This window comes from Salvelinus fontinalis, chromosome 29, assembly GCF_029448725.1.
Source record: "Salvelinus fontinalis isolate EN_2023a chromosome 29, ASM2944872v1, whole genome shotgun sequence".
In the NCBI taxonomy this organism is placed as follows: Eukaryota; Metazoa; Chordata; class Actinopteri; order Salmoniformes; family Salmonidae; genus Salvelinus; species Salvelinus fontinalis.
The window spans coordinates 2,363,816-2,388,426 of NC_074693.1; the positions used below are offsets into that span (position 1 = coordinate 2,363,816).

The 24,611-nt window shown below is 47.5% G+C and overlaps 1 protein-coding gene across 3 annotated transcripts in view; it reads left to right on the plus strand.

Annotated features, from left to right (window-relative positions):
- Positions 1 to 24,611, plus strand: part of LOC129827327 (catenin alpha-1) — a 307,702-nt gene that overhangs the window by 183,675 nt on the left and 99,416 nt on the right. For all 3 annotated transcript variants that reach the window (XM_055888075.1, XM_055888076.1, XM_055888078.1), the window contains 2 exons: positions 923 to 1,003; positions 1,549 to 1,701. In XM_055888075.1, the coding sequence (XP_055744050.1) occupies positions 923 to 1,003; positions 1,549 to 1,701 (234 nt within the window). The remainder of the gene's footprint in view (positions 1 to 922; positions 1,004 to 1,548; positions 1,702 to 24,611) is intronic.

Here is a 24,611-nt window from a genome sequence, read left to right on the forward strand (position 1 = left end):
GAGAAAGATGGAAGGGAAGATGGAAGGGGAGATGATGGAAGGGGAGATGGAGGGGGAGAAGGAGGAAGATGGAAGGGGAGAAGGAGGAAGATGGAAGGGGAGAAGGAGGAAGATGGAAGGGGAGAAGGAGGAAGATGGAAGGGGAGAAGGAGGAAGATGGAAGGGGAGAAGGAGGAAGATGGAAGGGGAGAAGGAGGAAGATGGAAGGGGAGAAGGAGGAAGATGGAAGGGGAGAAGGAGGAAGATGGAAGGGGAGAAGGAGGAAGATGGAAGGGGAGAAGGAGGAAGATGGAAGGGGAGAAGGAGGAAGATGGAAGGGGAGAAGGAGGAAGATGGAAGGGGAGAAGGAGGAAGATGGAAGGGGAGGAAGAGGAAGATGGAGGGGGAGGAAGAGGAAGATGGAAGGGGAGGAAGAGGAAGATGGAAGGGGAGAAGGAGGAAGATGGAAGGGGAGAAAGATGGAGGGGGAGGAAGATGGAGGGGGAGGAAGATGGAGGGGGAGGAAGATGGAGGGGGAGAAGGAGGAAGATGGAAGGGGAGAAGGAGGAAGATGGAAGGGGAGATGGAAGAAGATGGAGGAAGATGGAGGGGGAGATGGAGGGGGAGATGGAGAAAGATGGAGGGGGAGAAGGAGAAAGATGGAGGGGGAGAAGGAGAAAGATGGAAGGGGGAGAAGGAGAAAGATGGAGGGGGAGAAGGAGAAAGATGGAAGGGGAGAACTCTGTACTGTTCTCTCTATCTTACACTATATCTCTATGATATCTGTATCTATGGTCCATCTCACTCATATCACTGTCTTGTGCAGACCTGTGATTCATTCCTCAGTGACTTTCAGCCACCTCTTTCCCTTTCTCTCTCTCTCTCTGTGTAAATAGTCATTACCCGTCAGTAGGCCTCTCTAACCTTCTCTCTTTCTCTCCAGGCTGGCAAGAAGGACAGGAGTGATGCTCTGAACACCGCCATCGACAGGATGACCAAGAAGACGAGGGACCTTCGCAGACAGGTTGGTACAACTTCCTTTTCTTCTCCAGAGACCTCTGCTGGCAGGTTGATTTTCCTCCCCCCTCTCCTCTTCCGTTCTCCTCTTCCTCCCTCCTTGTTTGTTCCATTTATCCCCACATGAATTCTCCAGAGACCTCCACAGACAGGTTGGTCCAACTCCCACCCTCTCCATTCTCCCAGTCCTTCTCCAGAGACCTCCACAGACAGGTTGGTCCAACTCCCACCCTCTCCATTCTCCCAGTCCTTCTCCAGAGACCTCCACAGACAGGTTGGTCCAACTCCCACCCTCTCCATTCTCCCAGTCCTTCTCCAGAGACCTCCACAGACAGGTTGGTGCAACTCCCCCCTCTTCCTTTCCTCCCTCCTTCCTTTCATCCTTCCTTCCCTTGTTCTCGTACTCTCTGTCCTCCCAGTCCTTCTCTAGAGACAGGTTGGTTTTACAAAATATTTAGTGTCTCTACCAGAGGCTTTCTGTTCTCAAGTACACCTAATATAACTTTCCAACTGTCTGACTCTCTTGCTCTGACTCTCTCTCTCCCTGTGTAGCTGCGTAAGGCGGTCATGGATCACGTTTCTGATTCGTTCCTGGAGACCAACGTTCCTCTGCTGGTTTTGATCGAAGCGGCGAAGAACGGGAACGAGAAGGAGGTGAAGGAATACGCCCAGGTGTTCCGCGAGCACGCCAACAAGCTCATCGAGGTACGTTACCTAAAGTTACGCAAACATCTTGGAAGTTTTCTTCAAATACTGGAGTTGCTGTGTCTTTAGAAAATGTCAGGTGTTGACGTTCGGGATGGACCGAAGGATGTGGACATTACTACGCTGAACTAAAATATAAACACAAAATGCAACAACTTCAAAGATTTTACTGAGTTACAGTTCAAATAAGGAAATAAGTCAAATTAAATGAATTAATTATGCCCCATTCTATGGATTTCACATGACTGGGAATACAGATATGCATCTGTTGGTCACAGATACCTTTAAGGTAGGGGTGTGGATCAGAATACCAGTCAATATCTGGTGTGACCACCATTTGTCTCATGCAGCGCGACACGTCTCCTTCGCATAGAGTTGATCGGGATGTTGATTGTGAAGTGTTGTCCCACTCTTCAGTGGCTGTGAAGTTTCTGGGTGTTGGCGGGAACTGGAGCATGCTGTTGTACACGTCTATCCAGAGCATCCCAAACATGCTCAACGGGTGACTTATGAGTATGCAGGCCATGGAAGAACTGGGACATTTTCAGCTTCCAGGAATTGTGTACAGATCCCATTGACCCCGGGTCTGTAGTGACGCCTCTAGCACTGCGATGTAGTGCCTTAGACCGCTGCGCCACTCGGAAGGTCTAGATTGTTCTTTTGTCCGCAGCACAAGGTGCACCTGTGTAATGATCATGCCGTTTAATCAGATTCTTGATATGCCACACCTGTCAGGTGGATGGATTATCTTGGCAAGGGAGAAATGCTCACTAATAGTGATGTAATCAAATTTGTGAATACAATTTGAGAGATGTGCATATGGAAAATGTATAATTTTATTTCAGCTCATGAAACATGGGACCAACACTTTACACGTTGCGTTTATATTGTTCAGTATAAATGCAAACCCCAAATAGAAAACCCTGGAGCTTGGTTCCTCCGTGTTCTAGGCCCCTATCTGGTTCCTCCGTGTTCTAGGCCCCTATCTGGTTCCTCAGTGTTCTAGGCCCCTATCTGGTTCCTCCGTGTTCTAGGCCCCTATCTGGTTCCTCCGTGTTCTAGGCCCCTATCTGGTTCCTCCGTGTTCTAGGCCCCTATCTGGTTCCTCCGTGTTCTAGGCCCCTATCTGGTTCCTCCGTGTTCTAGGCCCCTATCTGGTTCCTCAGTGTTCTAGGCCCCTATCTGGTTCCTCCGTGTTCTAGGCCCCTATCTGGTTCCTCCGTGTTCTAGGCCCCTATCTGGTTCCTCCGTGTTCTAGGCCCCTATCTGGTTCCTCCGTGTTCTAGGCCCCTATCTGGTTCTTCCGTGTTCTAGGCCCCTATCTGGTTCCTCAGTGTTCTAGGCCCCTATCTGGTTCCTCCGTGTTCTAGGCCCCTATCTGGTTCCTCCGTGTTCTAGGCCCCTATCTGGTTCCTCCGTGTTCTAGGCCCCTATCTGGTTCCTCCGTGTTCTAGGCCCCTATCTGGTTCCTCCGTGTTCTAGGCCCCTATCTGGTTCCTCCGTGTTCTAGGCTGCTATGCCCCAGGTAGAAGGAACTAGGATCAGCTTGCCCTCCAAATCCCTTAAACCTCTTTGGGAATAAACACATCACATCTTAACTCACGTTCTAGCTGCATGATTCATCTTGGAACATTTTTTATTTTTTAAAAACTGCTTCATGTGGTGTGTTTTACACGGACTATACAAAACATTATGAAGGCTTGGTCTTTCCATGACATAGACTGACCAGCTAAATCCAGGTGAAAACTATGTTCCGTCATTGATGTTAAATCCACTTCAATCAGGAGACGGGTGAAAGATGGATTTTTAAAGCCTGGAGACAATTTGAGACATAGCTGGTGTTTGTGTGCCATTAGGTGGGTGAAATGGGCGAGACTAAAGATTGACTTGCCTTTTGAACAGGGTGTGGTATTAGGTGGGTGAAATGGGTGAGACTAAAGATTGACTTGCCTTTTGAACAGGGTGTGGTATTAGGTGGGTGAAATGGGTGAGACTAAAGATTGACTTGCCTTTTGAACAGGGTGTGGTATTAGGTGGGTGAAATGGGCGAGACTAAAGATTGACTTGCCTTTTGAACAGGGTGTGGTATTAGGTGGGTGAAATGGGCGAGACTAAAGATTGACTTGCCTTTTGAACAGGGTGTGGTATTAGGTGGGTGAAATGGGCGAGACTAAAGATTGACTTGCCTTTTGAACAGGGTGTGGTATTAGGTGGGTGAAATGGGCGAGACTAAAGATTGACTTGCCTTTTGAACAGGGTGTGGTATTAGGTGGGTGAAATGGGTGAGACTAAAGATTGACTTGCCTTTTGAACAGGGTGTGGTATTAGGTGGGTGAAATGGGCGAGACTAAAGATTGACTTGCCTTTTGAACAGGGTGTGGTATTAGGTGGGTGAAATGGGCGAGACTAAAGATTGACTTGCCTTTTGAACAGGGTGTGGTATTAGGTGGGTGAAATGGGCGAGACTAAAGATTGACTTGCCTTTTGAACAGGGTGTGGTATTAGGTGGGTGAAATGGGCGAGACTAAAGATTGACTTGCCTTTTGAACAGGGTGTGGTATTAGGTGGGTGAAATGGGCGAGACTAAAGATTGACTTGCCTTTTGAACAGGGTGTGGTATTAGGTGGGTGAAATGGGCGAGACTAAAGATTGACTTGCCTTTTGAACAGGGTGTGGTATTAGGTGGGTGAAATGGGCGAGACTAAAGATTGACTTGCCTTTTGAACAGGGTGTGGTATTAGGTGGGTGAAATGGGCGAGACTAAAGATTGACTTGCCTTTTGAACAGGGTGTGGTATTAGGTGGGTGAAATGGGTGAGACTAAAGATTGACTTGCCTTTTGAACAGGGTGTGGTATTAGGTGGGTGAAATGGGTGAGACTAAAGATTGACTTGCCTTTTGAACAGGGTGTGGTATTAGGTGGGTGAAATGGGTGAGACTAAAGATTGACTTGCCTTTTGAACAGGGTGTGGTATTAGGTGGGTGAAATGGGCGAGACTAAAGATTGACTTGCCTTTTGAACAGGGTGTGGTATTAGGTGGGTGAAATGGGCGAGACTAAAGATTGACTTGCCTTTTGAACAGGGTGTGGTATTAGGTGCCAGGCGCACCGGTTTGTGTGAAGATCTGCATCAAGGCTGGGTTTTTCACACTTAAAAATTTCCCCTATGTATCAACAATGGTCCACCACCCAAAAGGACATCCAGCCAACTTCACACAACAGTGTGGAAGCATTGGAGTCAATATGGGCCAGCTTCCCTGTGGCTTTGAGGCTGTTCTGAGGGCAACAGGGAGGTGCAATTCAACAATAGGAAGGTGTTCCTAATGTTTTCTATACTCCGTGTATGTTGGGAACAGAACAATAGACTATAGGCCAGGAGCTAGCACCCAGTCTAAACCAATTCCCTGTGCTATTGTGCTGCTGGGTTGTAGCGCTGTGTAAAAGCTGCGGTGTGTGTGTGTGTGTGTGTGTGTGTGTGTTGTAATTCATTCAAAAAGGTATTTGCCATGGTATAGCCTAGTTGGGCTGAGAATACACCAACATAGGCCTCTATACACACACACACACACACACACACACACACACACACACACACACACACACACACACACACACACACTGGCCTTTGCAGACTGCTTGTTGGATTCAGTCTTTTACGATTATTAAATGTCACACTGTGATGTTACAAAATTAAAATCTTGATCAACCTGGCCAGATTGTACCTTTTTATTTTTTTTGTCTCCGTTCGGTCACATTCTGCACATGGCTTGTAGCTACGTCAACTGCAGCGGTGCATCTGAGCATGTGCCAGCACCAGCAGTTCATACACCACTCTCTGCTCATGTGCCTGCACCAGCAGTTCATACACCACTCTCTGCTCATGTGCCTGCACCAGCAGTTCATACACCACTCTCTGCTCATGTGCCTGCACCAGCAGTTCATACACCACTCTCTGCTCATGTGCCTGCACCAGCAGTTCATACACCACTCTCTGCTCATGTGCCAGCAGTTCATACACCACTCTCTGCTCATGTGCCAGCAGTTCATACACCACTCTCTGCTCATGTGCCAGCACCAGCAGTTCATACACCACTCTCTGCTCATGTGCCAGCAGTTCATACACCACTCTCTGCTCATGTGCCAGCACCAGCAGTTCATACACCACTCTCTGCTCATGTGTGATTTGAAGTGAGGTCTGGAAAAACTGGAAGTATGCATTGTAGAAATTGTTTTTCCCCATACAAACTTTGTCCGAACTCGGAATCAAATTATGCTCGTCCCAAAAATAACATGGTTGCTTGTGGTAGAAAGTTTTTTTTTGATTTGGTGATTTTTCTGCATTTTTCAGGTAGCTTGATTTTCAGACGTCTCTATGAAAATATCGTTAGGGAAGTTGTTGTTCTTGCACGGCATGTAAACATTTAAAATCAAACTATTATAGGAATCTGACTTCACAATAATTGTATTATTGTGTGCATACTCAGTGCCGTCCGTGTTCCTATTGGTCAGTCACCGGGATCGGCTCATAACAGCAGCTCTACACTACATGATAAAGGTTCAACGTTTCGGACACGGCTAGAACTTTGCCGCAGCCTACAACCAAACGCAGAGGTATTTCATCGGCAGACGTAGACTCTGTCACACTGACAGAGCTGTCTGGGACGGCAAAACCGTGGCATAAGGACGGCTAAAATCATACAGTCTGCAAAGGCCTTTATGTCAACAGGCTTGAGCTTTTCTGGAAGCAACATCAATCTGTTGTGGTCCCATATGGTAACCTATTCCCTATTTAGTGCCCTACTTTTGACCTGGGCGCGTAGGACTAGTGCACTATATCGGCAATAGGGTTGCCGTTTGTGCCTCAGCCATGGCGTTGTGGATTGAGCCGTCAGACGACAGAAAGACAAACACTTGGTCTTATCAGTATGGCTGGTCACAGCTGTGGAGCCCCACTAAGCCTCCCCTGCTTTCCCCAGCCTCCCCCTGCCTGACAAGGTTAAGTGGTGCCTCAGGGGACGGGGATTCATTGTCTCAACAGTTTGATCTCCATCTACCTACAACTTATTGACAGACTGAGACCGGCACAGGAACAAAATTACCTCTACCCCCCCCCCCCCGCTGTCCACCAACCGGGTGGGTTGTGTTCTGAGTGCCACAGTGATATTCAGACAGATACAAACATTTTTTTAAAGCGGGCCTTTTTGCATCACGCTATTTCTTGAACGCGCCCCCCCATCCCTCTTTCTCACACTCACTCATTAGTTCTCTCTCATGCTCGTCGTGCTCACTCACTCTCACTCGCTCTCAATTCAATTATAAGGGTGTTTTTTTGGCATTGGTAACGTACTTGCTTTGGCAAGATAAACATACATTGAAAAAAAATTAAGTAAACAAAACAAATTAATGTACATTGCAGTCAAAGGTTTCAAAAGTATAGGCCTTTTAAAATGTTATCAACGATGGACTGTTTTTTTTTATTGGCTCATCCACCACCTGGATGACACAAATAAACAATTGTTTACAGCTTTTTATTTTGTTACATTATGCATACGTGTTTTGTTTACAGTAGTTACATAGCAAAAAAAAAAGTACTTTTGATATTTTCGTAAATACAAAGTATGTGGACACCTCTTCAAATGAGTGGATTCGGATATTTCAGCCACACCTGTTGCTGACAGGTTCACTAAATCGAGCACACAGCCATGCAATCTCCATAGACAAACATTGACAATAGAATGGCCCTTACTGAAACGTTCAACGTGGCACCGTCATACGATGACACTTTTCCCACAAGTCAGTTCATCAAATGTCTTCCCTGCTAGAGCTGCCCCGGTCAACTGTAAGTGCTGAAAACGTAAATCAAATTTGATTTGAAGTGGAAACGTCTGTCCTCGGTTGCAACACTCACTACAGAGTTCCAAACTGCCTCTGGAAGCAACGTCAGCACAAGAACTGTTCGTCGGGAGATTCATGAAATGGGTTTCCATGGCCGAGCAGCAGCACACAAGCCTAAGATCACCATGCCAAGTTTGGGCTGGAGTGGTGTAAAGCTCGCCGCCACTGGACTCTGGGGCAGTGGAAATGTGGTCTCTGGAGTGATGAACTATCTGGTAGCCCAACGGACGAATCGGGGGTTTGGCGGATGCCAGGATAACTCTACCTGCCCGACTGCATAGTGCCAACTGTAATGTTTGGTGGAGGAGGAATAATGGTCTGGGGCTGTTTTCACGGTTCTGGCCCCTTAGTTCCAGTGACTCGTAACACTACAGCATACAATGACATTCTAGACAATTCTGTGCTTCCAACTTTGTGGCAACAGTTTGGGGAAGGCCCTTTCCTGTTTCAGCATGACGATGCCCCCGTGCACAAAGCAAGGTCCATACAGAAATGGTTTGTCGAGATGGGTATAGAAGAACATGACTGCTCTGCACTGAGCCCTGACCTCAACCCCATCTCGACAAACCATTTCTGTATGGACCTCCCTTTGTGCACGGGGGCATCGTCATGCTGAAATTAGATCACGTAATTAGATCACACCTTAAGGATGAATTGGAACGCTGACTGCGGGCCAGGCCTAATCGTCCAACCTCACTAATGCTCTTGTGGCTGAATGGAAGCAAGACGCGCCGCAATGTTCCAACATCTAGTGGAAAGCCTTCCCAGAAGAGTGGATTCTGTTTATAGCAGCAAAGGGGGGACCAACTTCTTATTAATGCCTATGATTTTGGAATGAGATGTTCGACAAGCAGGTGTCCACATACTTTTGGTCATGTTACTCTCAGCTACTCTCAGTCCATCCCACTTATCTCTGTAACCCCACCCCTCAGCTACTCTCAGTCCATCCCACCTATCTCTAACCCCACCCCTCAGCCACTCTCAGTCCATCCCACCTATCTCTGTAACCCCACCCCTCAGCCACTCTCAGTCCATCCCACCTATCTCTGTAACCCCACCCCTCAGCTAGTCCATCCCACCTATCTCTGTAACCCCACCCCTCAGCTACTCTGTCTATCCCACCTATCTCTGTAACCCCACCCCTCAGCTACTCTCAGTCCATCCCACCTATCTCTGTAACCCCACCCCTCAGCTACTCTGTCTATCCCACCTATCTCTGTAACCCCACCCCTCAGCTACTCTCAGTCCATCCCACCTATCTCTGTAACCCCACCCCTCAGCTACTCTCAGTCCATCCCACCTATCTCTGTAACCCCACCCCTCAGCTACTCTCAGTCCATCCCACCTATCTCTAACCCCACCCCTCAGCTACTCTCAGTCCATCCCACCTATCTCTAACCCCACCCCTCAGCTACTCTCAGTCCATCCCACCTATCTCTGTAACCCCACCCCTCAGCTACTCTCAGTCCATCCCACCTATCTCTGTAACCCCACCCCTCAGCTACTCTCAGTCCATCCCACCTATCTCTAACCCCACCCCTCAGCTACTCTCAGTCCATCCCACCTATCTCTAACCCCACCCCTCAGCTACTCTCAGTCCATCCCACCTATCTCTGTAACCCCACCCCTCAGCCACTCTCAGTCCATCCCACCTATCTCTGTAACCCCACCCCTCAGCCACTCTCAGTCCATCCCACCTATCTCTGTAACCCCACCCCTCAGCTACTCTCAGTCCATCCCACCTATCTCTGTAACCCCACCCCTCAGCTACTCTCAGTCCATCCCACCTATCTCTGTAACCCCACCCCTCATCCACTCTCAGTCCATCCCACCTATCTCTGTAAACCGCCCTTTATGTTTCACATAAATTCTGAACCTGTCTAATCACATCGTATCTGCAGATTGTAAGTTAATGGTAAATAGTACTATTTAGTTGATTTTCTATAGTTATCCAAATCTCCCAACAGTCCTGTTTGTAGGACTAATTTTAGATAAATGTGTTTTTTTATTTGATCCATTCCTGAACCTGTGACCAGAAACAAGCCACATGGTGGCAATACAAAATGTAAGTGATCTAATGATTCTCTTCATAGCAAAATCTGCAGAGCTGAGATGGTTGTGTGCCACACGCATAACAGTCTATTTGTGGCCAATCCTTAAAGGGTAAACAAGTTACCTACCTACTCCCCGTTCTACTTGTTTTGTGATAATGCTGCAGTCAGTTGGGTGTAATTTTAGATCGAGCAAACATTTCCGTTATGTTTGTGAATTTAAAATGTGACAAGTCCCTTTACCTCAACTGCAATGCCATCCAGCCCTGTAGTTCTCCCAAGCCTAAAGGCTTTCATGGCATCAAGAAGTTCCTCTGCAATTTCTCTCAAGTCTTTCTGTACAGCTGTTCATTTTACACTATTATTAGGGGGGAAATTCTGTACAGTTAAGTTAGTGGAACTGGAAGAGACTGAAAAGAAAACGTATGCTTAAAGTACTTTGCTTTCTCTTTTCAGTTTTATTCGGTGAATCATTGATAAATATATATTTTTTTCGCATTTCTATGTTGAAGATTCAAAAAATAATTTGGTGTATTTTTCAAAATTTCCCATCCAATTAACTTTTTCTTATACATTATATTAGATTGTTCCCGAATAAGGTCCTCCATTTCTTGATGTTTTTCCTCTGACTTACTCTGAGCCTCTATGGTAGAGTTTTATTACCATCTATCTGTACTGTTAGGCCCTCTATTTCCTTTGTTAATATGAAGTATTTTGACAAATTCATTGTTTTAAATATGACGATTGAATTGCATGGCCTCTAAAGGCACATATAAAAGTGTTCCATACAATAAGGGGAGTTACTAACATAACATAGATGGATATGTTATGTAATATGATATGTTATGTTGGAACAAATCTGTTATTTCCTCTGTCCTAGTTAAACACAAGTTGTCAAACAATAGGCTTTGATTACATGTCCAGTATCCCCATCCACGTGGAAATGCTGTAAGAGCTATGTGGATGCCGATTTATTTGATGGTCCGACCGTATTCTGCCGCCACCAACACATTTATTTTACTGTTGGTGCGCGAATGATAGAATAAAGTAATCAAGACCGCTCACTTGATTTAGCCTTTATGTGTATCTCACTAGGTCGGGTTTTCAGCCTACATATTGCCATTAGTTCTAATGTATCCACGATCTTTATAATTTCCCTAAGTGCATGAGGGGGGGGGGATTTCCTTTACGATCCACCGGGGTATTTAAAAAAAGTATAATATCCCTCCATAATAATAAGTCATTTGTTGCTTTGTGAGTTCCGTAGATTTGTAGGTATAATTTCAAAGGAGTTGTATCGTCATTAATTGCACAATTTTATAGGTTAATGAGCGGAATGTGTATCGTCCAATAGCATATTTTAAAACGATCCACCTTTCAGATCTACAGGTTCCACATTCTGATAGAAACTTATCACCCTTTTTTTTGTTTTGTTGCCCATGACAGATGTCTCACCCCCAGTCCCTTTTTTTCCCATACAACCTCATCTGTAATTATACAGTGAGTTTATTATAAACAATAAGATAGAATATTTTTCTATATCTTTTTAGCCAGGATAGTCTTTTTTTTTTTTTAAATAATCTGCTAATCCATTTTAATTGTAAACTAACTATACTTATTTCACCACTTACCATAATGAGATACACGTTTTATTTATACTTACCATAATATAGGCCTTACTACCAAAAAGTAACATGATAAGATCTCAAGACACCCTGAATGTATCCAAACTTACCAATACCACCAGAATCTATGAGTGACATCTATCCAAGTAGATGTACCATTTTAATATATGTCCTGCGAAAGCCCCCCCCCCCATCCCAGAAGAGGGTGTTGTCCCTGATACCATCGTACCGCTGTCCCTGATACCATCGTACCGCACCCCCTGATACCATCGTACCGCACCCCCTGATACCATCATACCGCACCCCCTGATACCATCGTACCGCACCCCCTGATACCATCGTACCGCACCCCCTGATACCATCGTACCGCACCCCCTGATACCATCATACCGCACCCCCTGATACCATCATACCGCACCCCCTGATACCATCGTACCGCACCCCCTGATACCATCGTACCGCACCCCCTGATACCATCGTGCCGCACCCCCTGATACCATCGTACCGCACCCCCTGATACCATCGTACCGCACCCCCTGATACCATCGTACCGCACCCCCTGATACCATCGTACCGCACCCCCTGATACCATCGTACCGCACCCCCTGATACCATCGTACCGCACCCCCTGATACCATCGTGCCGCACCCCCTGATACCATCGTACCGCACCCCCTGATACCATCGTACCGCACCCCCTGATACCATCGTGCCGCACCCCCTGATACCATCGTGCCGCACCCCCTGATACCATCGTACCGCACCCCCTGATACCATCGTGCCGCACCCCCTGATACCATCGTACCGCACCCCCTGATACCATCGTACCGCACCCCCTGATACCATCGTGCCGCACCCCCTGATACCATCGTGCCGCACCCCCTGATACCATCGTACCGCACCCCCTGATACCATCGTGCCGCACCCCCTGATACCATCGTACCGCACCCCCTGATACCATCGTACCGCACCCCCTGTACCCGTAACGTTCCTTTGGCATCCTAAACACACCTTCAACCGCAGACGGGTGTGGTCCAGGTCAAGAAATGAAGACTGTCTCATTGACCCGTTTCAATGCTGCCACCTCTCAAGCCCCTAGACAAGAACCCTGGATAAGCCTATTGGCTTATGACCACGAGAGGAGCATCTTCTTCTTTTGGAATTAGACACAAAACAAATGGAAGGGGGGGGGGGGGATAGAGTAAAAGAAAAAGGCGGTACTGAGGATCAATGTTCCCTCTAAGCTGCGTGTGCAGGAGCCACAAACATATCAGCCACAGAGACTCACTAGATTAAACTTCACTCCACTTTCTAGAGCAGTGGTCACCAACCGGTCGATCGCCGTCTCCCGAGCGTTCCCGGGCTCTTAGTGATAGGTGCACCCGATTCAGCTGCCCTGCAAACCGATTCAGCTGCTCCACCAACTTTTGCCGTTTTGAACCATTTTCATGTGTCTGAAGGTACAAATCAAGGCCTACCGTTGGCCAATCGAATGACTCAGATGACCGTGTCTGCAGTAACATAGCGGGAATAAAATAAAACTTCAGCGAAGTTGATACTGTGAGATTTCAAAATGTTTAAAGCCATGTCTAGAGCGAGACTGTCACAACGAATACTGCAAAGAGCTGCTGTTTTTGAGTGAGTTTAAGATCTTACTCGGCGCTGTCAACACTTTGTAATAAGCCATTAAATGAGCATTCTTCCTATTTCCACTCAGTGCTACAACAAGCACTGCAGCAGTAATGAATGAGTAGGAAAGTGTATCTATAGGTCTGCGATATTAGCAGCTTGAGGCTTTTAATAGCCAGGAATATTTCACTTTCTCTGTTCATAATGCAGTGTGACTGGACTTTTGTCATCAGCTAGAAGACGTAGTCTTGTTTTGGTCAGTGGAGGAAATGGGGGGAGGGATGTTGAGAGGTGGACCCTCAGTCTGCTGCTCACACCCACCGCTGAGACTGACCATCAGATGCAGGCACCATCAGCCCAGTAGAATTTAAATACAAAAGTAAATCCATTTAAATGCTCAGCTGTGCTTCACAAGTAATACAATGAATCTATTACCGGTGTGATCATATAGCCCACCTCAAATTTTGAATTTTAGGCCCTACATTGAACACCACACATTGGATGCTACTGTAGGCTGAATGACAGAACAGCTATTTCCTTGTTAAAATGTTATGGGATGCTTTTTCTCCATTGTTTTTGATGGTAGGCCACTCTTGTAGATCTACATTATGATCAAATAGCCACAGTAGCCTACTTGGCCACAGTTAAAACTAACTTAAAGTGGGCACAGCCTCAGTGTTCACAGTAAAACTGTAACTTATAGTGGGTCCAGCCTCAGTGTTCACAGTAAACCCGTGCTGGAAGTTGCACAGAATTTTCACAACGTTCAAGTTTGCGCTGAGCAGACCTGAAATTTGTTCAGTGCCGAAAATAGAGGGAACATTTGCAGAGACCATATATTAATAAATACAGAGACAACAGCAAAACGGAGAACATAATACTAATGATAATATAACTAGTTATATCATCTTTACCACTGTCATCATCAAGTACTGCGCTAATGTCCATATACAGCAGCTTGTTATCGTCTAACTTTACAAGCTGGCTGTGGCGGAATACAACAAAGGAAAGTCATATCGGACCATTTCCTTCAGTTAATTAGATCCGTTTGACAAATTTAATAAAAATGTAGCAATAACAGGCTCACTTTATTCACATTCGTCCGATCACAATAGCGGAAAGGCCTTGGTTCAGTTCATTAGATCAGAATGTCCGTTACTATTGCCGTTACCTATTTAATTTATCATACAGTTAGTTTGACCCAGTGTTCATTTACCAGCCGCTAGCGGGCGGATTCAACCGACCCTGGCCACCATAAACCTAACTGATTGCTGATGTGCATCGGAGGAGCCATGTTGAATCTTTCACAGTTTGTTATATTTATCTTTTATACCTAATTAGTCAATCTCTCTCTTCAAAAATGTTTTGTTCCAATTCACATCGGCTAGGAGAGTAGTCACAATTTGACAATGTTCAGACTTAATCTGTACGGTTTTTAACAAATAGTAAGGGAATATAAATAACCCCCCCCCTCCCCCTCCCAAAAAATCAATTTAAAAACATATTGGTGGTATAATTCAGACCCCCTAAACAAGGGGACTGGAATTGGTCCAACTCTCTGGTGAATACATGTACAACATGATCCTCTTCCCCTAAAAGCGTGATGGTCATTACATTTTTACATGACAGTGGAGGTTAACATGGCGCCAGACTATCGTTTTGAGATTGAGTTTCAGTTCTGGGATTTTTTTTCGTTGTCGCTTTAAACCTTGCGTTTTATCTCCCCTGAGAGAAAACTAGTTGACTTGAAATCCGTTCCCCAAGTGACATTTTTAAAGTAACCTCACTTGTCCCTATACATTGCCCGTGACCGAACCCTCGCCATTTCACTGTGGACGGTGAGAATGGGTTGATGGTGGGCCCAGGGGGGCTACCGTGGGCGTTGAAGCAGGAAGGAGATGGGTGGAAGCCGGTGAGGAATCGGAGGAAAGGGGTTAGGAGGACCAGGGTTCCACGCTGTCAGCAGTGGCGTTAGGGGACGACACAACCAGAAGCACCTTGACGCTTCGACCATGCTGATACAGGGGAGAGAGAGAGCTGTTGGATATGGATGGCCGCTTCGACCATGCTGATACAGGGGAGAGAGAGAGCTGTTGGATATGGATGGCCGCTTCGACCATGCTGATACAGGGGAGAGAGGTGTTGGATATGGATGGCCGCTTCGACCATGCTGATACAGGGGAGAGAGAGGTGTTGGATATGGATGGCCGCTTCGACCATGCTGATACAGGAGAGAGAGAGCTGTTGGATATGGATGGCCGCTTCGACCATGCTGATACAGGGGAGAGAGAGAGGTGTTGGATATGGATGGATGCTTCGACCATGCTGATACAGGGGAGAGAGAGGTGTTGGATATGGATGGATGCAGAGAGATAAATGTAGAGGGGGAGTGGAGAGAACACGCCGGGGTACGGCCATTTACGCCGGGGTACGGCCATTTACGCCGACGTAGTTTACGTCAGTTAAATTGACTGCAGCGGGAAAAACTGGTGCATTACACAGGGAGTAGGGTTCCATTTGGGCCTCACTGTAAACCAGCGATGGTACTACACACGGTCTTCAATAGTTAATTCACCTTTTCTCATCCTAATGTTTCTGGAGCCGCTCTTCATTTTCCCTGAACATGGCAGCCGCATCTTACAGCACACTCTGTGCCAATATCTAATCAACAAAATATTTGTCTTGTTTTATTTTATAGCGTTGAAATGCCTCATTTCCAAAGCAACAGTATATATATCTATATTTCAACGCTATAAAATACAACAGACAAATATTTTGTGTATACACACACACACACAGCAGTATGTGGACACCCCTTTAAAATTAGTGGATTCGGCTATTTCGTCACACATCCATGCAATCTCCATAGACAAACATTGGCAGTTGAATGGCCTTACAAAGGAACTCAGGGGCTTTCAACATGGCACCGTCATAGGATGCCACCTTTCCAACAAGCCAGTTCGTCTAGTTCCTGCCTTGCTAGATCTGACCCCCGGTCAACTGTAAGTGCTGTTATCGTGAAGTGGAAAGGTCTATGAGCAACAACGACTCAGTGGCGGGCCACACAAGCTCACAGAGCAGGACTGCCGAGTGCTCCAAACGTGTTAAAATTCTGTCCTCGGTTGCAACACTCTAACTACCGAGTTCCGAACTGCCTCTGGAAGCAACGTCAGCACACACTGTTCGTCGGGAGCTTCATGAAATGTGTTTCCATGGCCGAGCAGCAGCACACAAGCCTAAGATCACCATGCGTAATGCCAAGCGTCGGCTGTGGTGGCGTAAAGCTCGCCAACTTTGTACTCTGGAGCAGTGGAAACGCGTTCTCTGTAGTGATGGATCACGCTTCACCATCTGGCAGTCTGATGAATGAATCTGGGTTTGGCGGATGCCAGGAGAACTCTACCTACCCCAATACAAAGTGCCAACTGTAAAGTTGGATGGAGGAATGATGCTCTGGGCTTTGTTTTTCATGGTTCGGGCTAGGCACCTTCTAGTGACGGGACATATTAACACTACAGAATACAATGACATTCTAGACTTTTCTGTGCGTCCAACTTCATGGCAACATTTTGGGAAAAGACCTTCCTTGTTTCAGCACGACAATGTCCCCCGTGCACAAAGCACAGTCCATACAGAAATGGTTTGAGGTCGGTGAGGAAGAACTTGACTTGCCTACACAGAGCCCTGACTTTAACCCCATCAAACTTTTGGGGTGAATTCGAACAACGACTGCGAGCCAGTTCTAATCGCCCAACATCAATGCCCGACCACACTAATGCTCTCGTGGCTGAATGAACTCAGCAATGTTCCAACATCTAGTGGAACGTCTTCCCAAAAGAGTGGAGGCTGTTTATAGCAGCAAAGGGGGACCAACTCCATATTAATGCCCATGTTTTTGGAATGAGATGTTTGATGAGCAGGTGTCCACATACTTTTGGTAGTGTAGCTGTAGATTAGATGAAAGGGAAACGTATTGTTGTTTCTGCTGCCTCTAGGCTATCTTCTCAAAGGTTTCAGCCTGCTCAGGGGAGACTGCAGTTTAGCAGGCAGGGAGAAGAGGCTGAGGGAGGCGGAGACTTGGTAGAGTTTAGCTAGCAGGGAGAAAGGGGGGAGACTGGGGAGAGTTTAGTAGGCAGCAGGGGAGAGTTTAGTAGGCAGGGAGAGAGGGGGGAGGCTGGGGAGAGTTTAGTAGGCAGGGGGAGACTGGGGAGGGTTTAGTAGGCAGGGAGAGAGGAGCCTGGGGAGAGAGGGGGAGACTGGGGAGTTTAGTAGGCGGGGGAGTCTGGAGTTTAGCAGGCAGGGGGAGACTTGGGAGAGTTTAGTAGGCGGGGGGAGACTGGGGGATAGTTTAGTATGCGGGGGAGAGTTTAGAAGGCGGGGGGAGACTGGGGGAGAGTTTAGTAGGCGGGGGGAGACTGGGGGAGAGTTTAGTAGGCGGGGGAAGACTGGGGGGAGAGTTTAGTAGGCGGGGGGAGACTGGGGGAGAGTTTAGTAGGCGGGGGGAGACTGGGGGAGAGTTTAGTAGGCGGGGGGAGACTGGGGGAGAGTTTAGTAGGCGGGGGGAGACTGGGGGAGAGTTTAGTAGGCGGGGGGAGACTGGGGGAGAGTTTAGTAGGCGGGGGGAGACTGGGGGAGAGTTTAGTAGGCGGGGGAGAGTTTAGTAGGCGGGGGGAGACTGGGGGAAAGTTTAGTAGGCGGGGGGAGAGTTTAGTAGGCGGGGGGAGACTGGGGGAGAGTTTAGTAGGCGGGGGGAGACTGGGGGAGAGTTTAGTAGGCGGGGGGAGACTGGGGGAGAGTTTAGTAGGCGGGGGGAGACTGGGGAGAGTTTAGTTGGCGGGGGGAGACTGGGGAGAGTTTAGTAGGCGGGGGGAGACTGGGGGGAGTTTAGTAGGCGGGGGGAGACTGGGGAGAGTTTAGTAGGCGGGGGAGACTGGGGAGAGTTTAGTAGGCGGGGGGAGACTGGGGGAGAGTTTAGTAGGCATGGAGAGAGGGGGGAGACGGGGAGAGTTTAGCAGGCAGGGGGGGACTGGGGAGAGTTTAGTAGGCATGGAGAGAGGGGAGAGACTGGGGAGAATTTAGTAGGCGGGGGAGACTGGGGGAGTTTAGTAGGCGGGGGGAGACTGGAGGAGAGTTTAGTAGGCAGGGAGAGAGGGGGAGAGTTTAGTAGGCGGAGGGAGACTGGGGGAGAGTTTAGCAGGCAGGGGGGAGACTGGGGGAGAGTTTAGTAGGAGGGGGGAGACTGGGGGAGAGTTTAGTAGGAGGGGGGAGACTGGGGGAGAGTTTAGTAGGAGGGGGGAGACTGGGGGAGAGTTTAGTAGGAGGGGGGAGACTGGGGGAGAGTTTAGTAGGAGGGGGGAGACTGGGGGAGAGTTTAGTAGGAGGGGGGAGACTGGGGGAGAGTTTAGTAGGAGGGGGGAGACTGGGGGAGTGTTTAGTAGGAGGGGGGAGACTGGGGGAGAGTTTAGTAGGCGGGGGGAGACTGGGGGAGAGTTTAGCAGGCAGGGGGAGACTGGGGAGAGTTTAGTAGGCATGGAGAGAGGGGGAGACTGGGGAGAGTTTAGTAGGCATGGAGAGAGGGGGGGACTGGGGAGAGTTTAGTAGGCGGGGAGAGTTTAGTAGGCGGGGGGAGACTGAGGAGAGTTTAGTATCCTTGGAGAGAGGGGGGAGACTGGGGAGAGTTTTGTAGGCATGGAGAGAGGGGGGAGACTGGGGAGAGTTTTGTAGGCAGGGGAAGAGGGGGGAGACTGGGGAGAGTTTAGCAGGCTGGGAAGACTGGGGAGAGTTTAGTAGGCAGGGAGAGAGGGGGGAGACTGGGGAGAGTTTAGCAGGCAGGGAGAGATATGCTGCTTCCTTCACTGCCTTGAGGTACTTATGCTCTGAATCCAATTTGAACTCTCCTCTCCTGTCTCTATTTAGACATGAAAGACAAATAGACAATTGCTCAGTGAATGTTTGAATGGCTCTGTGGATGGAAGAGGGTGGATTTAAATATGCACTGGTTTCTCTCCTCTCTATAATCATGCCAGCAACTACCAGCTAATGGTAGCTAGCAATCCAAAAACATATCATATAGGGGGTGCTTATATTTGTCGTGTTTTAACTGCATGTGCACGTGTGTGAGGTGTCAAATAGCGAGGCGCATCACGGCCAAGGGCGGCCATTATTTACGGCAACCCTAGAGCAAGTAGCGTTAAGTGCCTTGCTCCAGGGCAGATCGACAGATCGTTCACCTTGTCCGCTGTGGGATTCGAACTAGCAACCCTTTGGGTTACTGTCCCAACGCTCCAACCGCTAGGTGTGTGTTTTGGTCTGTGTCCAGTATGAAGTTAGAGGCATAATGATTGGATGGGTATCTGCTAGCAAATTCAGTACCGCAGACTTCCAATCATTATGCTAACGCTAGTTGGGGAGACAGAACCGGTATCTACAAGTTCATCTGATTTTGGGGAAGTCAATAAAAGGGCCTCATTGCCAAAATCCCAATGTATCCCTTTAAGCTGCAGAGGGAATAGAGCTGTGATTTGTCACCTTGTGATTTCTTTACCCTGTTCTAGGGTTGAGAAATCCCCGGGAACGTTCAATAAATTCCCTGGTCTTCCGGGAAATCCTGGTGGGAAGTTTCCCGGAATCAGGAGGGAATAAACAGGAATCTGGATTCCTCCAAACAGGAGGAACCAGGGAATTTATTGAAAGTTCATGGAATTTTGCAACACGACAATGTATCCCTTCAAGCTGCAGAGGGATTAGAGCTGGGAACGGGGAGCTATTAGAGACACAGACTAGTCTCTCCTACCAATGTACTGGTTATGCTCTAACTCTATGGCGACGCGGCGTCGGGCTCTAACTCTATGGCGACGCGGCGTCGGGCTCTAACTCTATGGCGACGCGGCGTCGGGCTCTAACTCTATGGCGACGCGGCGTCGGGCTCTAACTCTATGGCGACGCGGCGTCGGGCTCTAACTCTATGGCGACGCGGCGTCTGGCTCTAACTCTATGGCGACGCGGCGTCGGGCTCTAACTCTATGGCGACGCGGCGTCGGGCTCTAACTCTATGGCGACGCGGCGTTCGGGCTCTAACTCTATGGCGACGCGGCGTCGGGCTCTAACTCTATGGCGACGCGGCGTCGGGCTCTAACTCTATGGCGACGCGGCGTCGGGCTCTAACTCTATGGCGACGCGGCGTCGGGCTCTAACTCTATGGCGACGCGGCGTCGGGCTCTAACTCTATGGCGACGCGGCGTCGGGCTCTAACTCTATGGCGACGCGGCGTCGGGCTCTAACTCTATGGCGACGCGGCGTCGGGCTCTAACTCTATGGCGACGCGGCGTCGGGCTCTAACTCTATGGCGACGCGGCGTTCGGGCTCTAACTCTATGGCGACGCGGCGTCGGGCTCTAACTCTATGGCGACGCGGCGTCGGGCTCTAACTCTATGGCGACGCGGCGTTCGGGCTCTAACTCTATGGCGACGCGGCGTCGGGCTCTAACTCTATGGCGACGCGGCGTCGGGCTCTAACTCTGGTGGAAGCTCATCATTTCAGATTTCACCTGGTCACTTTCAGATCGGAGTGATGGAGGAAATAGGGGCGAGGGCGCAGGAAGGCAGGAGCGGGCGCAGGTAAAAAGAGAGGAGATGTATCAAAGCCAGTTGACAGGGCCCTAGACTTGCCACACTGTGGGCAGAATACTGTAGTTCACCTGTACCACAGAACACATCCCCAGTGTGCCAGGTAGACTCCCTTTGTCCCTGACTGCCTGTCACCTCAATAGGCCAGGCATGGACACAGCAGTACAGCCAGGCGACCAGTCACTCAGGAGACCGGTCACCAAGGCAACCAGACAGTAGCATGCTCAGTAACCATAGAGATAATGATCTATTTAATTACATGCGAGTGTCTGCAGAATGTCGTAATGACTCGTCACCTCTCGCTGTGTATAATGACTCGTTTTACATGAAGTCATTTTATAATCAGAGATGTAGTTTAACTTTAGGAGCATTTTAAATATACACTGAAACAATTCAATAAACGCAACATGTAAAGTGTTGGTCCCATGTTTGATTAGCTGAAATAAAAGATCCCATACGCAAAAAAGGAAGTATTTAATTTTGTGCACAAATTTGTTGCACGTCCCTGTTAGTGACCATTTCTCCTTTGACAGGTGTGGCATATCAAGAAGCTGATTAAACAGCATGATCATTACACAGGTGCACCTTGTGCTAGAGATGTAGTTTAGTCACACAACACAATGCCACAGATGTCTCAAGTTTTGAGGGAGTGTGCAATTAGCATGTTGACTGCAGGAATGTCCACCAGAGCTAATGGCATAATGACCTGATACTCAGGGCTCTACTGGCCCTTCATCAGGTCCTAATGACCTGGTACTCAGGGCTCTATTGTCCCTCCATCAGGTCCTAATGGCCTGGTACTCAGGACTCTATTGTCCCTCCATCAGGTCCTAATGGCCTGGGACTCAGGGCTCTATTGTCCCTCCATCAGGTCCTACTGACCTGGTACTCAGGGCTCTATTGTCCCTCCATCAGGTCCTATTGGCCTGGTACTCAGGGCTCTATTGTCCCTCCATCAGGTCCTAATGGCCTGGTACTCAGGGCTCTATTGTCCCTCCATCAGGTCCTAATGGCCTGGTACTCAGGGCTCTATTGTCCCTCCATCAGGTCCTAATGGCCTGGTACTCAGGGCTCTATTGTCCCTCCATCAGGTCCTAATGGCCTGGTACTCAGGGCTCTATTGTCCCTCCATCAGGTCCTAATGGCCTGGTACTCAGGGCTCTATTGTCCCTCCATCAGGTCCTATTGGCCTGGTGCTCAGGGCTCTATTGTCCCCCCATCAGGTACTAATGGCCTGGTACTCAGGACTATTGTCCCTCCATCAGGTCCTAATGGCCTGGTACTCAGGGCTCTATTGTCCCTCCATCAGGTCCTAATGGCCTGGTGCTCAGGGCTCTATTGTCCCTCCATCAGGTCCTAATGACCTGGTACTCAGGGCTCTATTGTCCCTCCATCAGGTCCTAATGGCCTGGTACTCAGGGCTCTATTGTTCCTCTAACCACTCTGACATCAATGCAAATTCAATCTAAAAATCACATCAAACAGTATCATGTGTTTAAAACTCACCTTTCTGTGATGATCAATTTGAGGAAAGAAGTAAGAAGTTTAACATCAAGGGCAAACTGAGTGTAAAACATGGTCCGTGTGGGTGTTGTTTTCAAAGTCTAACAAGAAACAAAATGGACGGTGCTTTCTGAGTTGACGATTCATTCAAAACACCCATATGTATATTAGAGCTGATGCATATTCATAGGCTTAGGAACCCAAGCCCTTAAACAAAAAGAATGAATTTAACACTGATTGTACTCTTATACAATACGTAGTCGCTAACACATTATGCATGGCAGAAAAATATAAAACACCAACTGATTATTTTAAATGTCTTTGTTCTAGCCTATCCTCCAAAATTTGAATAATCTCCTTTTGAGCTGTATTCTGCATACTGGATGCACTGGTTACCTTATGCCCCGAAATGTCTGGGAGAGAACATATAGCCCTAGTTGATGCTGTTGGTTCATTGATTGTGCAGGGTGGCATACAGTTAGCTTACAATTAGTGAATTTGTATATTATTTTGAATAGCCTAGTAATTATATTTTCATAATTAATTGGGTGACACATTACCTTTTTTTTTAGCTATATAGAATATCTCACCAGAGAGCGTCTCCTCTCCTCCCCCTCCTATTTTATTTTCTCCAGTGTGCAGAGAAAAGAGCTTTCAACAGTTTGTAGTGAAAAATGTTTTTTATGATAGCACGTTACTATCGATGTTCCCGAACAGATTTCACTTGGGTTTCCCATATTTAAGTACTGGGTAACTGCAGGAACAGGGTTGCAGAGCCCATGCCATACAGAGTTTGAGTAGAATATCAGCTATCTCGCAGCGAGAGCATTGTACTCAAACAGTGGTTGATGTTTGGAGTGAAATAAGTGTTATATTTCTTTCTCAGCTGCTCATATTAAGCACAAGCGCCGCTATTCGAGTACATACGGATTGCAAGTCTTTTTTCCCCCCCACTTCCCCTGCTCCTTCCCAATTGATAATGTGGCATTGTAAATTAAAACAAATTAGACGTACACAGTGGTTCCTTCTTTTGAAGTTTGTGTCATACTACAGCACACCTTGCGGGGCTGCTGCGTCATTCTGTGGCACGTTATTTAATTGTCAGCCATTTTTTTTTTTTTTTTTTTTTTTTTTGTGCTAGTTTCACCAGAGGGCACGGTTGAGAAGCATTTGATTGTCTTCCATATTGGCATTATCAGATAATTGAAAACCTTTTATGTAATAACAAAGTATATGAGATTGATTTTAAGAAATTTGTCTTAATTTGATAGTCTACAGCCTATAACATGGAGTATAGACAGATAACATACAGTAGACCAACTCATATTCTGTTCTTCTGAAATACATTTTCTTCACATCATAATGTTTGTTTAGACCAGACTAAAATAAATGATTGATTTGTGATGGTGTGTATTGTATTGATCTATTGACTTTTTTAATGTAGATGTTCCAGAGGCTCTTCGGCAGCGTGAAGGCCTGGAGATGCTAAACTTGTTTGTTAATTAACGGTCAATGCTGTGAGACCGGCAGACTTTTGCATGACAATCCGTTTAACTAAATCGACCCGCCACAGCCCAAACTGTAACTCAGTAAAATCTTCGAAATTTGTTTCTATTCTTGTTCAGTATATATAAGATGTACAAGTGTAAAGCTGCTGAGTTATGACTATGGAGAACCTCTGATCTGTGTGAGGAGTCAACCAGTGTACAAAAGTGCGTGGACACCCTTTTCAAATGAGTGGATTTGGCTATTTCAGCCACACCCGTTGCGGACCTGTCGAGCACACAGCAATGCATTCTCCATAGGCTAACATTGGCAGTACTAATGGCCTTGCTGAAGAGCTCAGTGACTTTCAACGTGGCACTGTCATAAGATGCCATCTTTTCCAAACGATTCAGTCAGTCACATTTCTGCTCTGTTGTGGCTGCCCCGGTCTACTGTAAGTGCGGTTATTGTGAAGTGGGAACGTCTAGGAGCAACAACGGCTCAGCTGTAAAGTAATACGCCACACAAGCTCACAGAATGGGACCGCAGAGTGCTGAAGCCCGTTAAAATGGTCTGTTCTCTGTTGCAACACTCGCTTCAGAGTTCCAACCTGCCTCTGGAGCAACGCCAGCACAAGAACTGTTTGTTTGGAGCTCCATGGCCGAGCCACCTTCCTCACCCAACCCTAAACCCCCTTCCTCACCTCACCACACACAAGCCACCATGCGCAAATCCAAGCGTCAGTTGAAGTGGTGTAAAGCTTGCCGGCATTGGACTCTGGAGTCATGGAAACGCATTGTCTGTCGTGCGGAATCACGCTTCACGATCTGGCAATCCAACGGACGAATCTGGGTTTGGCGGATGCCAGGAGAACGTTACCTGCCCGAATGCATAGTGCCAACTGTAATGTTTGGTGGAGGAGGAATGATGAAACCGGATTGTGCGTAATTCAAGTAAATTATAATAAATATTATGGATTTTAAACATTTTGTTGAGCTTTAATTCTTGTTAATCTAACTGCACCGTGTGATTTACAGTAGCTATTAAACCGAAAACATGCCATGCGATTGTTTGAGGACGGTGCCCCACATCAATATTT